Source organism: Colias eurytheme, chromosome 13 (genome assembly GCF_061535395.1).
Source record: "Colias eurytheme isolate Ceu_HAF_F1 chromosome 13, ilColEury1 Martin Lab GWU primary, whole genome shotgun sequence".
Classification (NCBI taxonomy): Eukaryota; Metazoa; Arthropoda; class Insecta; order Lepidoptera; family Pieridae; genus Colias; species Colias eurytheme.
In genome coordinates this window covers 4,164,872-4,181,177 of record NC_142992.1, presented here as the reverse complement: position 1 = coordinate 4,181,177, position 16,306 = coordinate 4,164,872, and the positions used below count along the sequence as shown (strand labels likewise).

The following is a 16,306-nucleotide window of genomic DNA, read 5'->3' as shown; positions in this document are numbered from 1 at the left end:
TTGCTTATGATGTGTAAACGACAAAGCGAAAGCCAGGAAACGATAAAATGTCGTCGCGATCCAATGGGAACAGCTAGATACGACAGTCGCTAAACGATAAAAAATGTTGACGACAAACAATCGTTATAATGGGAACAGGTAGAGACGACAGTCGTCGAACGATAAATAAGTCGTTACGACATAGTGGGAACGCGCCCTTACACGATAATATTAAAATGTCACGTAAACTGTCAAATAGGGGCAATTATACCCGGCGCGGCCTAATAGCATCTACAGACGCTCCGATTTGGTTGGTGCCAACCATCCGACCACGACCAAATCGGAAAGTGTAGAGAGCGGTCGGTCCGACATAATTATTATTAATATTGGTTTGACGTGGTCGGATGCGCCAGCAATACCGACCAAACCAACTTCCTATCCGATCCAACCAAATTGGAACGTTTGGAAGCTTTGTTCCGACCAAATCGGCTCATTCCATAGAGTAATATAGGTAATTGGCTCATTCACATTCGCAACGCCGCCGGTGTAGGACGTCAACATGAACGCCGAGGGAGTTACGGTCACCGAACGTGACATATTAATAAAATTACTGGAACTATATAAAGACTTTCCCTGTTTGTGGGACTTAAATAACAAAGATTACGCAAATAGAGATGCCAGAAATCAAGCGTATTTTATTATGTTAGAAGTATTAAAAAAAATTGACAGTGCGGCTACATTAAAAACCTTAAAAAATAAGTTATAAGAGCCGCATATGACTGTAATTTTCTCTATTTCTATAGTAGGATTTAGCCCATTCTCTTCGTACTATGGTCAACTGACATATTACTCTATGGTCAACTGACAGCTGGAAGGCCAACCGTCGGACAATCTGTAGCAATGTTGGAATGGTTGCCATGTCGGTTCCAATATGGTTGGCACCAACCAAATCGGAGCGTCTGTAGATGCATTAAGATGATCCCTATGACAGTTCGTCTTAGTGATTGCTCGTATGATGGATCGTGTCGATACTTTACTATTTTATAGGATAAGGCGTGGTTTGCATTCAGCCACGTCGGTAAACATGTTTTTACAAATATTATAAAATGAATTTTTAACGTCTATTATGTAAACGAAACGGTAAGTAAAACGAAAGTTTTCCAAAACATAAAAATGCACCTTATCATTTTCTCGTAATCTTTAACCCGTTTAACACAGTGTATATTATTTTATCATGAAAATGGAATCCCCCATTTAATTTTTCTAAAAAACTTATATTATCATAGGTAAGTAAATTAACGCGAACGGTAATTAATTAATTAATTATGCTGCGATCTTCTGTTCCATTCAATAGAGAATGAACTATAGCTTAAGCATGGAAAAAATGTGAACTCGTTTCCATTATCGAAATTTGTTTATCGATACTTTCCGCACTAGTCGATAAATGCCAACGATGTAAGTTTTGAAGGACGTAAACGTAAAGTCAGATTGATATAATTTCTCGTAAATGTTAAGAATTGTTATAATTCCAACGGAATATCATTGTAATGGCATAAAGCTACGTAAAAATTAATAAATGCCATTTTTAGACGCCTCCAATATGTTTCTAATTTAATGGTGACGCCATTACAAGTTTGTCTCTTGAGAATAACTGTCAGTGTCATAGGGATCATCTTAGGCCGCGCCGGGTATAGAATACGTTTTTATAATGGTGGTTTTATACATTATTCGACGAATAAGTTTTATCCAAGCATTGAAAAATCGGCCCTAAGATGAACACTTTCAGCGTTCAACGTACATAAACAGAAGAAAAAAATAATAACTTAAAATGCATGCTTTTAAAAGCAATATTAAGTTGACTATATAAACCTGTTTGTATATTATAATTAGGTATTACATTTAAAATTTTGTCGTGTCGTTTGCTTCGTAACTAGGTAAATGCTGTATTTAGGACATTTTTTATATTTTAACGGTATACTCTGTCATTTGTCTGAATTGTATTTATTTCTTACGTTAGCAACGTTATTTTAACGACGTCAGTATATTTTAATATTTTATCATCCTAACCAAATACTTAGTTATACTCTTTCTTAGTATTTTTTTCTAATCGTTGATTTTTCCTATCGTGGAATTTCCTTAAAATAAAAACTGAACTATAAGTAAACAAAGTGAATTTGTTTCACTTTACAATAGAGATACCTGCCCAAGACAACTGTTTATATAATTTCGGTAATTATATTATAATTATAAACACGCATCCAATGTACTTTCTAACATCAAAAATAAATATGCAAAGACCGTAACATATAATTAACACGTCCACGTATTATCAATATAATCGTAGCTTATCACGATTCGCAACACCGATTAATAGGACACTCCTTCCGTAACAATATTGTGTTTGAGCCAATCATTGAAAAGATTACTCATACTGTTCTAGTCTCAGAAGTTTAAAGCCTCAATAGTTTTGGTCGGCGCGGTCTCGACCGCGGTTGCTCGTTTCGACTCACGAATCGCGCAAGGAGTGGGTTTGAACGTTGCGTATGTGATATGTACTCGAATGACTTATAGTTTATGTATTTATTTAATGGGAAAGTGCTGTGCGACAAGTGACAGTGAATCGTGATTTGAGGTGAAAATTTGTGGTTTTTACATGTTTTTAAAAAAATGTTCAAGCTCGTGCGATGATTTGTATTTATATAATATAGATGTGTTGTATATTATTGTATTATACTACAATGTTTATTCTTAGACAGGAAAAATTAAATCACACTCTTGCAAATCGCATTTTCAGAAAAGTTAAACATTTAAAGAAGTTCCGTTTAAAAAATAACATTGAAAACATATTTCAAGCTTTTCAATGTCAGTAACTAAACTTTACATTGATGTTAATTTATACAAAAGTTGTATTTATTACTTCGAAATAAACTTTTCTATTAAAGTTGGTCTATACTTAAATATTTTCAGTAATGTACTTGAAGGATAATAAAATGTATACTCTATAAATAATGCGCAATAACAAATAAATGATGTCATTTTCTTTGAACGGTGATTCCATATAATTAAATGGTCTATATCTATTACAGTTCCTGTCATATTTGCAAGCTTGTTGCACGTACAACCACCAAGGCGCCGACTTGTCCGAGGATTTGGAACCCTTCTTGAAAACGACAGCCGACGAGGTATCTTACACTACAACTCATTCAATAAACATGTACTTACCAATAAAAATTGTTAGTCATACTGTATGACTCTATAAATGTACATAAGTACATAGAAAGCCAAAATACCTGTAATTTTTCGTCTAATTAGACACCTATACCTCCATCTCCTGGCGATCGCGTGTCTGAAAGCAATAGCGAAGTAACATCAAAAGAAATGTTAATTAATCATTAATCGCCACCAGATCAATTAGCGAATACGCAAAGAATTATAATTATTATTGTATACTAAACAATTCACTAACGATCGAATTGCAGATCGCAGTAATGCGTAACGACACAAAGGTATTGGACAAGGAGATGGAGAATCGTCACACGATCGTGAACAGTAAGGATACGGTATTGCCCAGTTGTGATACTAGCAAGGGGGTGGGGGAAAAAGAAGGGCTATTGAGCACACCGTGCCTGAAAAACCTGCCCAGAATGCAAGGGTATCTGTTCAAAAGGACGTCCAATGCTTTCAAGACGTGGAACCGACGGTGGTTCTATCTCTATGATAATCGACTTGTATATAGGTGAGTGAATCATGCTTTTATTGACACTTTTGTATGAATCAAACGTTGAAAGTCTTTCTTATGTGTACTATATGGCTTGTTACTTTATATCGTATTTACACTTGAAGATAAAACTATATTTATTGCCTGCGATATAGCACTCTCAATAAAGATGATAGATGTTCCAAATGATCAAATATGTTATTTGATAGAAGAAATTTAATATGCGAGTTAGAACTTTGAGTTACCAGTGCATATGTATTTTCCATCTGCTTTTCCGATCGGTTTTATTAGGTAGAGTAGTAATATTTCTGTGGTAGGCTGTATTTTTGTGATATTCCACCCGACCAGGGTCACCATTATCTCTTCTCGAGTGTGGGAAATTAATGGCGCTAGCCGACCTATATATAGCTGCTATTTTTAAACACTAGAGAATATAATACTGCTTTAAGACATCAAGGATACGCACCTAACCGGCTTTTAACTAAACCAAACATTAGCTCTTTCTCTATGAAACTGAAACCAAAAGTCTCCTATTTGCCTTCGTCCGTCACGCTTCAGCAAGAGCTAAGTGGGTCGTAAGGTATTGCGGTCAAGGACGCGTTAATTAATACGATTTGCACACTTTTTGCGCACGTAATATTGACGTTTTATTCAATATTTTAAAAATAAATTGAAAAATATCCTCTTTATTTGTAGGATTTGCAATATAACTATTAAAAGTTGTTTTTGGGTGATTACTATAGCTTATTTTACTAAAGTGGACTCGGCTCGAAGGATTCAAACATAATCACTAGATTTCCCATCAATACAGATAAAATAATAATATGTTTCAATAAACAATCAATTCTGCTTAATATTCAAGTTTATCTCATATATTTTCCCAAGGCCCAATTAATTTATCGAAGTTATTTATTGAATTTTATTGATGAGTAATTTTATCAATGTTGATAATTTTTTATCACAATTAAGCGTGGCAGGAAATAGGATTGCATATATAGTGTTTTGTTGATTGCATTTCGCTTACTCTTTTTTATTTTGTTATAGGTACTATCTATAGGTACATATTTGCTCAACTTATAAGCTGAAATATTCAAACGTTATATTTTTAAAATAATTCATGCTTTCGATTTGGAATACAGTAAGAAAGAAGAAAAGTATAGAATGAATGAAATTTAGGATATTATAAGCGTATCCTATAATATAAATAAGTATACCTAAGTTTAAATATTAACTTACCTATATGGTTTCATAATATTAAACTAGTCCAGTTTTCACCCGCGTGAAATAGGGTTAAAAACAAAAGAAAATCACCATTGTTTTTCAGGACTAACCCAGAATAATAGCCAACTGGTGAAAGAATAAAAAAAACATTAGTAGCAACATATCTTTCATTTGTCTTTCAGAAAAAGGACCGGCGAACTGAATGTGACGGTAATGGAGGAAGACTTAAGGCTGTGTACAGTTAAACCGGTGGTTGATGGCGAACGGCGGTATTGTTTCGAAGTGCTTTCACCGTCCAAGTGAGTTACTTTTGTAATGCGTTTGTACTAACAAAGATATTTGCATGTAAATATGTTGTGACACAGTGTGTAGAAGGCTATGACTGGGTACTACGTAAATAGTATAAGTAGTTATATAAGTAGGTATGTGTTATTGTATAATATAATTTCTATGTAAGATTTATAGATATCTTTTTAAAAATAAAACAATAAGAATGCTTCATTTTTTGGTTACTTAAAAGTTAAAACTTCAACTTCAATTCAACAATAAAATAATTTTCTTTCATGCAGTGCTACAGTAATAGGAACTATAGTCCTTTTCACCTATGATGATTCCTGTGACACTTCGTCGTGTTCCGAATTACGTATTTTATGTTTAAAACGCCAAAATAATTTTAGTGCATAATATTTTTATTTTATGGCGGAATTATTGCCAAAAATATAAAAATAAAACATCTTAAACTTATAAATCGAAAACAGTATTGTTTAGTTTAATATAATGAAAAATAAAATAAAATAACACAAAAATATAATACCTACGCAATTTGTGTACATGAAATGGATCGTTGAAAAATCATAGAGTTGGAAAATCATATAATCGGCGCCCATCTTGTGATCGTTTGTCAATCGAGTCAATCGTCTGTACGAGTGCATACAAGTTGCATTTTTATAATGATACTTTACGTGGTATTCTGTTATTGTTACTAATTGTTATTGTTGACTTTTTGTTGCTGTTGTTTGCTAAGTTTCCTTAGTTAATTGTTGGCGAGATGCCGAAAAAACTAATTTTGGTACTTTATTCAAATCGATTTCATTTCCATATAAAATATTATCGATTATCGAAAACAATTGATATGATTTCAGTAAAGACATCTCTACACGTGTCAAAAATCCATGTGTCACAGAAATCATCTTAGGTGGAAAGGACTATAGGAATATGTATAATCGTATAGAGAAAATATTTAATTACGAAAATTTTTGATTTAAACTTCAGACACATTAATAGCATTAAGAAATAATTAACTTACCAGGAGTCACATGCTACAAGCGGATTCAGAAGAAATGCTAAATTCATGGATACAAGCGCTACAAAATGGTATAAGATCGGCGATACAACAGGGACAAAGCAGGGACAACCCGGACTCGCAACTAGTGCTCGTGCCAGACGAATCTAGACCTAACAGCGATAGGAATATGAAAAAAGTTAGGTAAATGCACTGATACATAATAATAAATTACTAACAGTAATGACTTGAAGTATGTTCATGAGGCTTCAAATTTGTTACACGTTAAATTTTATCAGTTTGGCGCTAATTCGCAAATAAATGCGTATGTCGTGCAGTACTTTTGCGCAACAAACGAATTTCTTTTCGAACCTAACCGAACGAAGCTTCAACAAAACATGCTTACAAAATTGTTGCTACAACATATTTTATTCTCACATACTTTAGTTATAAGTGAAAGATGTTTATTTTATTAAAGTGTTTGATACAATTGCAGAATATGGGAACAATTGCTCAGTATACCGGGTAACAACTACTGTTGTGACTGCGGCAGTCCGAACCCGCGATGGGCGAGCATTAATCTTGGAATCACACTTTGCATTGGTATGTTAATACTTAGGTACAAAATAATGTAAAAATACATTTCTCTTTTATTTCTAAGCTGTATTTTAAAATAATGTAAAAGTATTTCAAATATGTATTATTGATTTTTTTTTCTCAAAATTTATCATAAAGTTTTTTTGAAAAAAATTATTGCAAACAATAAAATACCAGTTATTAAACACGATTAAAATATTTTTTAGAATGTTCCGGAATACACCGTTCTCTCGGTGTGCACGTTAGTAAAGTGCGTTCACTCACTTTGGATGACTGGGAACCAGATATTATAAAGGTATTCATAATTTATTTTGTATACGAAAAACTGATAACACATTTACTAATTAATTATAATAGTTTTACAAATTATTTAATATTTATTTTGCAGGTAATGGCGGAACTGGGCAACAAGCTTGTGAATTTTATTTACGAAGCTAATACCGAAGGATCTACCATCGTCAGAGCTACTCCAGACTGTGAAACGTAAGTGATAAAATTTTATTTTTATACTTAACAATAAATCTTATAATATGTTCTATCTCCAAGCTCCAAGTTTATTGCTTTTACTAAATGAATGAATTATATTTTTTAAACAAAATAATACGATCACAAAATTATAACTTATTATTAGTATGCACATAAAAACTATTCTTACTTCGGCTTGGAGAGAAGTTAAATATGTAAGTGTAAAAAGTAATATAATATGTAATCTACTAACTATAACGTTGATAATAATCTTGTTTTTCTTTAACACACAAATAATAAGTAATTGAATTGACAGGTCCGTGCGAGAACAATGGATTCGCGCGAAATACGTGAACCTATCATTTGTGCGCAACATCGTGAACTCGTGCGACGCGAAACCGGGCCCGCTGCAGAGCGGCCGCCGGTGGTCCGTCAGGCGGCCCAGACGAAGGTAAACCATTTACATAAAAAATTGGTTGTTTGTAAAGTAGGTTTATGATCGAGATGTTTACGTGATAACGTCTTATTGGTGGCAGCGCTCGAGATGAGACGGGAGATCGGTCCGTCTCTCTCTCGTTATACCTGCGATCGCGCTCGTGAGGTTTTGGTGTGACACAAGTTTCTGAACATGTCACCCGACTATAACGATTTTAAAAACGTTATCACGTTAAGGTTGATGTTCCGACCGTCCCTCCATACATTTTTGATTACCTCTAAACACTTAACACAGACACTATTTCTTTAAAACTAATCATTTTATCACTTCTCTATAATGAAATGTGTGCGCGTTCGACCTTTTTAATCAATAATTTACAATATTTACTTAGAAAAACAACAGTAAAATACCGGAAAAATTTGACACTTCTACAGTAGTGTGCGTGACTTTTGCCAAGCGAAACACGACATAAAGCACGACATCTAGCGCATAGACTATATACTTATTACAGATCTAGCGCGTCAATGTCTAAACGAAAGGCGATGTTTAGACATTGACGCGCTAGATGTCGTGCATTCGCGTTCGTTATCTTATGCATAATGAGCATAATTCTAATAAATCAAAGTTCTGTGTAAAAATTGAGTAATTTCATTTCCAATCGTTCAAAGAAAATAACAATAAAATAAAATAAAACTAATGACCTTAGAAACTATGTTTTTTTTTATTTATTACTCATTATTGTTCGTCCGTCGTAGGTCTGTAAACTGTATTGTACACTGAAGGTAAATGGTACTGTAGGTACTTTAGTTCGGCGTCGTCGCTCGTCGGCTTGATATAAAATTACATTCTTGATTTCATTGACACGCGCTATGATTTGCGCGCGGAATTTCTTGTGTTGTGAATTTATTTTTGTATGCTATGCATTTTAATTGATTCAAATTGCAATGTTTCTCTAGTATGCATTTGAGACTATATTGTAAATTGTAATAATTGATCGTGGGTATAGTAATTAATTATTCTAATAACGCAATTAGTAATATATGTATTTTCGGTGGGATTCAAAACAAAAAATTGGCCCGTGATTTTTATGAAATTTCACCACATTGCAAATCACATCAATCATAGTTCATACACATGTATGACGAAAGTGATTAGTATTGTGGCTAACATTGACTCATCAGTTCATCACTGAAACCAGTGATAAATCAGTACCTATATCATATTGTGTTTGAATATTTTTAAACAATGATATAAGACTATAAGTATACAATTATTATAAATCGGTAAACTATCAAAGTAATCACAAACTTGCAAACATTGGTAAAATGTCCAGTAGTTTATGAGCCTATTCATTACAATCAAACAAACAAACAAAGTTTTCCTCTTTATTATCTTTATAATATTAGTGTAGACAAACACTATGAATACGATCACGAATGCAAATTCGGGGATTTTCTAATTATTGCTAAATAATAATTGAATTCGTTTTGAAATACTCTATAATTTTTAGTGTATAAATAGACATTTATAATGTGGTGCTCATTTTTTTTGTACTGCTAACGCTATTGTAGGTACCTATTTTCGTTGTTTTATTTCAAGTGAACACGGCCATACAATTTTGTCACGAGCCGCCTATGATTGTAGGTACTTTTGTTAGGCTCCTTCGTCGTCCGCGTCGGCTCGAAAGTTCTTGATTTCATTGTCACGCGCTATGATTTGCGCGCGGATTTTCTTGTGTTGTGAATTTATTTTTGTATTATTATTATTTTTTATTTTTTTTTTATTTTATTGATTCAAATAAAATATTTCACTAGTATGCATTTGAGACTATATTGTATTATGTATAATTTATCGTAGGTATAGTTATTCTTATAACGCAGTTATATTTTCGGTGGGACAATTTGACCCGTGATTTTTCTGAAATATCACCACGTTGCAAATCACATCAATCATACACACGTATGACGAAAGTATAGTGGCTATAATTGACTCATCAGTTCATCACTGAAACCAGTGATAAATCAGTAGGTATATCATATTTTATTGTGTTTGAATATTTTTTAAACAACGATATATACAATATTATTATAAATCGGTAAACTACCAAAGTACTTCCGAATTTTCAGACAGACAAACAAGTAGTTTGAACACGCAGTTTTCTTATACTAGTAGCAAAAATCAAAACCATAATATTATGTTTACCTACTATATTTTACTAAAAGTCGAGTGCGTCGAAATCGTAAATAATAATATGTTTTTCACCTTCCTGGTTATTTTCCCATAGTAAATAGTGTTTTAGGTTTGTTGTTGTAGGTAGGAATAATAATAATTATTCTTACATGTTGGTTATGAAATGTATATTGAAATAATTTACTTTTACAAATCATTAGTGATATTAGTTTTGAGTGAAAATGCTTGGATCAGCATAATATTATATGGTACTTCAAATACATGTTTTGATAAAAAAAACAATAGTGTAATAAAATAAAACTGCGTTTTATTGTAATCAATGTTGACAATTTTAAATTCCAAAATTATTGATCAATAAAATAGTTTACACCAACAAATATAACTTTTATTTTTATAACAATCGTTCATAATATAAACCGTAGCAGGTGGCGTTTTGAAGTTCTGTCTACTCATACAGAAAAATGGAAAACTTGTTTTTTTTGTAAACAATTTATTACTCATGTTGTTTGGCAACTCGAAGCGTGGTCGTCCGTCGTAGGTACTTTTGTTCGGCGTCGCGTCGTCGTCCGCGTCGGCTTGATATAAAACATTCTTGATTTCATTGACACGCGCTATGATTTGCGCGCGGAATTTCTTGTGTTGTGAATTTATTTTTGTATGCTATGCATTTTAATTGAATCAAATTGCAATATTTCTCTAGTATGCATTTGAGACTATATTGTAATAATTGATCGTGGGTAGGTATAGTAATTAATTATTCTAATAACGCAATTATATTTTCGGTGGGATTCAAAACAAAAAATTGGCCCGTGATTTTTATGAAATTTCACCACATTGCAAATTATATATTATACAATTACAATTACAATTATTATAAATCGGTAAACTATCAAAGTAATTACAAACTTGCAAAATATGCTTTTCCGAATTTTCAGACAGACACACAATTTTATTAGTTTGTTTTAGCAAAGTAGGTACCTATACCTATACGCTTACGTCGCGCGTCGCGTCGTCGAAAACGGTGCGCCCAGAAACAAACATACCTAATTCAGTTACAATCCTTTTTTTGTTTCGTAATTTATTGTATTTATTCTAATATGATTTTTTTTATTCGTCGGCCAGTTCTACTAGGTATAAAAAGATAAAATTGAAATATAATTATTGTAGCGACAGCCATATTATGTTACTATGTTTTCGTAAATATGTTTTTCACCTTCCTGGTTATTTTCACATAATCTTATCTTCTTATATATAAAAATGAATCGCAAAATGTGTTGGTAAGCGCATAACTCGAGAACGGCTGAACCGATTTCGATCATTCTTTTTTTATTATATTCCTTGAAGTACGAGGATGGTTTTTATGTAGAGAAAACGTAAATATTATGTACCACGGGCGAAGCCGGGGCGGACCGCTAGTCTTATATATAAAAATGAATCGCAAAATGTGTTGGTAAGCGCATAACTCGAGAACGGCTGAACCGATTTCGATAATTCTTTTTTTATTATATTCCTTGAAGTACGAGGATGGTTCTTATGTAGAGAAAACGTAAACATGTACCACGGGCGAAGCCGGGGCGGACCGCTAGTCTTATATATAAAAATGAATCGCAAAATGTGTTGGTAAGCGCATAACTCGAGAACGGCTGAACCGATTTCGATAATTCTTTTTTTATTATATCCCTTGAAGTACGAGGATGGTTCTTATAGCTAGAGAGCTAGTTAGTTTAGTTTTAGTGCAGTGGCAGTGTAAATGTTGTTGTTGAGGTTATGTAAATTTAACACTTTAGTTAACTACCAAGATATAAAGAAATGAGGATAGGACACAATAACTATTGGTTGAGGTATTTATAAACTCATAATATACTTTTAAAAAAATCACGTTTTAATAAATTTCTAGAATTAAATTAGAACAGCTGATTCAAAATAGCCTAAAAAATCTTAATAATAATAATTACGCTTCACAGCAAGAAGAAATGTACCATATGTACCCGCACAAAGTCGATATTGTGTTGCCTACCGTTCGACTCAATGGCTAGGGTTGTAACTACCTTTAATAATTATTACCAAACTAATAAACCGAGTGATGCGAAATAACCATAATTCTTTTAGAGTTTGATAAAATGATCAGGCAGGTATTTTCTTTAATCCTCTGAATTCTCGGTTACTAAATTGTATCGTTGAAATTATTCTTAATCGCGTAAATTTAATAAATAATCATATGGAAAACACTTTTCATTTGTTTTTTTACTTTCACGCCCAACTACTATACAATAATTACGTTGTTTCGGTATTTTGACGAGAAAACGCAGGAAACATCCGTTGTATCATTTTAGATAGATTGTATATTTTGTATCTGTAGAATTGAAATCAAAGCTATGTATATGTTGTCTCCATTCTTTTCTTATCGGATTGTTGATCCCAATGCGAATGCGTCACTTAAATTTTATAAAAGACAATTAAGAACATCAAAAATAAAGTGATACGTAAATATTTCACAGTGCAATATATTATGTAATTAATAATAATTATATATTTATGAAAAAATAATTACATCAGATTTAATAATAGCAATTGTTTTGAATGTACATAATATGAATAAATGATTACATCATAATAGTAATAATCACAATTGTTTTATTTCCCATTTGTTGCAACCCTAGCATATTTTCATGTAGCAGCAGAAGTACCTACACTGGCGGCCGCGGCGCGGCGGCATCGTGCGACATCAAAGGCATTGCCTTACTAGGTAAGTTTATAATGACTCATTTCTTTTATTATATAATTTACGTTTTACTTTTACAGAATCCGATTCAATGGATTATGAAGACGAGTCACACAACGCCATACGATAGTGATGATGAATGAACATTTCAATAAATGCATGCGTGTTTTTTTATGTTGTTTTGTAATTGTTAATTGTTTCTTAAATAAAGAAATAAACTAAATATTTAAATGATGATTTGTTATTTGCAACACAACTTTATATTTGAGATTCTTTACAAATGTATATTTAGTTTTGTATCATCAAATTTATAAATTTTATTCCATAGTTTTCAAAATTAAATGTAAATGACCATAAAAACATTAATAAAGTAAATCATTGATGTAAGGTCAGGGAACGTAATACATATATACATCTGACCATGTAGAAGCTATGTCTTGTTGACTGCTGAAGTCTGTAAAGTTTTGTTGTCTGCTGAAGTCTGTACGCAATGAAAATGTCTGCCGTTTCGAAAATAAGTTTTTAAGACCTAATAAATAAAATATATGAATGGCAGATCTGGTCAAATACTTTCAAAATTGTATTTTTTTCAGCACTTTCATAAGTGTCTGCCAGAATGTTATCCGCGTGATAATGGTCTGCCATTGTTATTTTCCGATAGTAATAATAATCTATTTTCAAATATCAAAATGGCAGACGTGGTCAAATGGTTTCAAAGTTCGCCAAAAATTTCCACCTGTCTTACCTAAACGCGCGCCCCGTCCACCACTCTGGGCTTAGTGACTCCTCATCTCATGTATAGTAGGTATAGGGGAATCAACACACAAAAATCCAGGTCTGGTCAAATACATACAGGTAGCTTTGCGCTAGCTCTCTAGCTATTACTTCTTATGGAGAGAAAACGTAAACATGTACCACGGGCGAAGCCGGGGCGGACCGCTAGTAAATAATAAAATAATAAATAGTGTATTAGATTTGTTATTGTATCTTGTATACCTACGAATAATTATTCTTACGTCTTGTTGGGAAATGTTCAAATACCTACCTATTGAAATAATTTACTGTTACAAATCATTAGTGTTATTAGTTTTGAGTGAATAGGCATGGATCAGAAATTCAGAATATAATATGCTACTAACTACTCAAATACATACATGTTTACACAACAAACACCACTGACCTCTATAACTATAAGTTATAGAGGTCAGTGACCGTCAGTGACAAACACTATGGATACCTACGCTCGCGAATGCAAATTCGGTGATTTACTAATTATTGATACCTAGTCATTGAATTCGTTTTGAAATAGCCTGTACTTTGTAATTTTTAGTGTTATAGACATTTATAAAATGTGGTGCTCATTTTTTTTTGTAATAAATTATCCTGCTACGCTATTGTATTTTCGTTGTTTTATTTCAAGTGAACACCCATACAATTTTGTCACGAGCCGCCTCTGGCCTCTGGGTGAAATCAACCAGTCAAATGATTTTTGTTCTAATTGTATTTTGGTAGTAGTTTGTTTAGAATTTACATTACCATTGTTTAATTTTTATTTTGTATTTGCAGTAAAATAAAAAGATGAAAAACTTCATTAGGTATATTGTACGACACCTCACTCTGAATCGCGCTAGCGAAATTTTTTCGTTACAGAGCACATATACAACTTTCGGACAATCTTCATTGAGGCCGGCCGGCAAATCGAGTATGTCGAAAAACTTCACTTATTCGATGGAGGTATTCTACCTTCCTTCCTCCACAGTTGTGGGACCCCGACGTGCATTGAACACGCAGCTTTCTGATACTAGTAGCTAAAATCAAAACCACAGATATGTCTGTGATCAAAACCATAATAATATTTTTACCTATTATTTTACTAAAAGTCGAGTGCATCGAAATTGTAAATATGTTTTTCACCTTCCTGGTTTTTTTTCCATAGTAAATAGTGTTTTTGATTTGTTGTATGAATAATTATTCTTACTTGTTGGTTATGAAATGTATATTGAAATAATTTACTTTTACAAATCATTAGTGATATTAGTTTTGAGTGAAAATGCTTGGATCAGCATAATATCATATTTGCTACTTCAAATACATGTTTTGATAAAAAAAAAACAATAGTGTAATGTAGGTAATAAAATAAAACTGCGTTTTATTGTAGGTAATCAATTTTGACATTATTTATTTCCCAAAATTACAATAAAATAGTTTACGCCAACAAATATAACTTTTATTTTTATAACAATCCTACTTCCTACTAATGTGAAAGTTTGTGAGGATGTGTATGTGTGTGTTTCACGCAAATACTACTGAACCGATTACAATGAAATTTAGCACACATATAGAACGTAACTTGGACACATTGAATAGGTTTTATCCCGGAAACCCCACGGGAACGGGAACTATACGGGTTTTTTTTTGAAAATGCGGGCGGAAAGCTAATCGTTCATAATAATATAAACCGTAGCAGGTGGCGTTTTGAAGTTTTGTCTACCCATACAGAAAAATGAAAACCACAGGAGATTGCCCAAGTGACTATGGCACTTGGTATCGCAATCAAACTTATTGTGTCAAGATGAAATATAGCTCAATTTAAAGCTTGATGTTAGTACTTTTAGATATGATTAAAGTTTTTATGTAAATAAGCCGCAGTTCGCGACAATAAAAATAAAACAACAGTTTTATTCAACACTTCAAAAAACTACTTAATCGAGTTTAAACTAACGATGAACGTTAAGTTTTACATTTATTACATAGGTAATATTTTAATTTACAAGACAAATGTGAAAAGTAAATCGTAATTTAAACATTATTTCAAAATAACATCGAACAATGCGTCGAACACATTCATTTGACATTTCAAATAGAAACTATGACATATGACGTTTGCAAGAGAGATAGATATAGGTATGTGTCAAAACAAAACTTTTACTTTTATTTCTATTTATTCGGTATAATTACAACTTAATAGTGATAAATATGATCATTATAAATACAAATAGGAATTAACAATATCACGAACACGTGACACAACTAGTATTTTACCGATTCCATACGTAGTCATACATGTTTCAAAAGAAAAACTTTTACTTTTACTATTATTTCAATTTATCCGGTTTAATTAAGACTTAATATTGATACATATGATCATTATAAATACAAATAGGAATTAACAATATAACGAATACGTGGCACAACTAAAATTTTACCGATACCACCCGTGGTCATTCTCCTTTGTGGGTCATTTGTAACAGGATGGCGGTTCTACAGCGAAAAAAGAAAAATGATGGTCAGAACGCTGATACCGGATACCTTAAGATACTGTAATATAAAATATTACTAGATTAGATAAAATATTATAGGTAGTATCTTCACCGTGTGTGACGCGCTTTACATTCACGCCATCTAGAGTTAAATCTTTATCATTTTTGTATACGTCTGTGTGTGTAAACGACCCTGTATGCAATGACAGATGTTAAAACGCATAATTTTACCGAATTGGGTGGATTTTAAGGCAATGATATAACATATTTCAATAAAATATAATATTCAGTAACCGCCATGACTATTCCTAGGTTTGATGACTATTCCAATTACGCAAAAACTCAAATAAACTAGAAATGTAGAATTCAGCGCCATCTAGCGGGATATTGGCTGGGAACAGATCGTAGCAATCACCTTAAAAAATGTGTGCGTGTA

At 32.5% G+C, this 16,306-nt stretch overlaps 1 protein-coding gene across 1 annotated transcript in view; it reads left to right on the top strand.

Moving 5' to 3' along the window:
- CenB1A (Centaurin beta 1A) overlaps positions 1-16,306 on the top strand; it is a 32,146-nt gene that overhangs the window by 6,812 nt on the left and 9,028 nt on the right. Inside the window, exons 6-13 of the mRNA XM_090109020.1 lie at positions 3,066-3,161; positions 3,459-3,715; positions 5,101-5,217; positions 6,228-6,404; positions 6,697-6,803; positions 7,004-7,092; positions 7,186-7,280; positions 7,579-7,713. Of these exons, the coding sequence (XP_089965146.1) occupies positions 3,066-3,161; positions 3,459-3,715; positions 5,101-5,217; positions 6,228-6,404; positions 6,697-6,803; positions 7,004-7,092; positions 7,186-7,280; positions 7,579-7,713 (1,073 nt within the window). The remainder of the gene's footprint in view (positions 1-3,065; positions 3,162-3,458; positions 3,716-5,100; positions 5,218-6,227; positions 6,405-6,696; positions 6,804-7,003; positions 7,093-7,185; positions 7,281-7,578; positions 7,714-16,306) is intronic.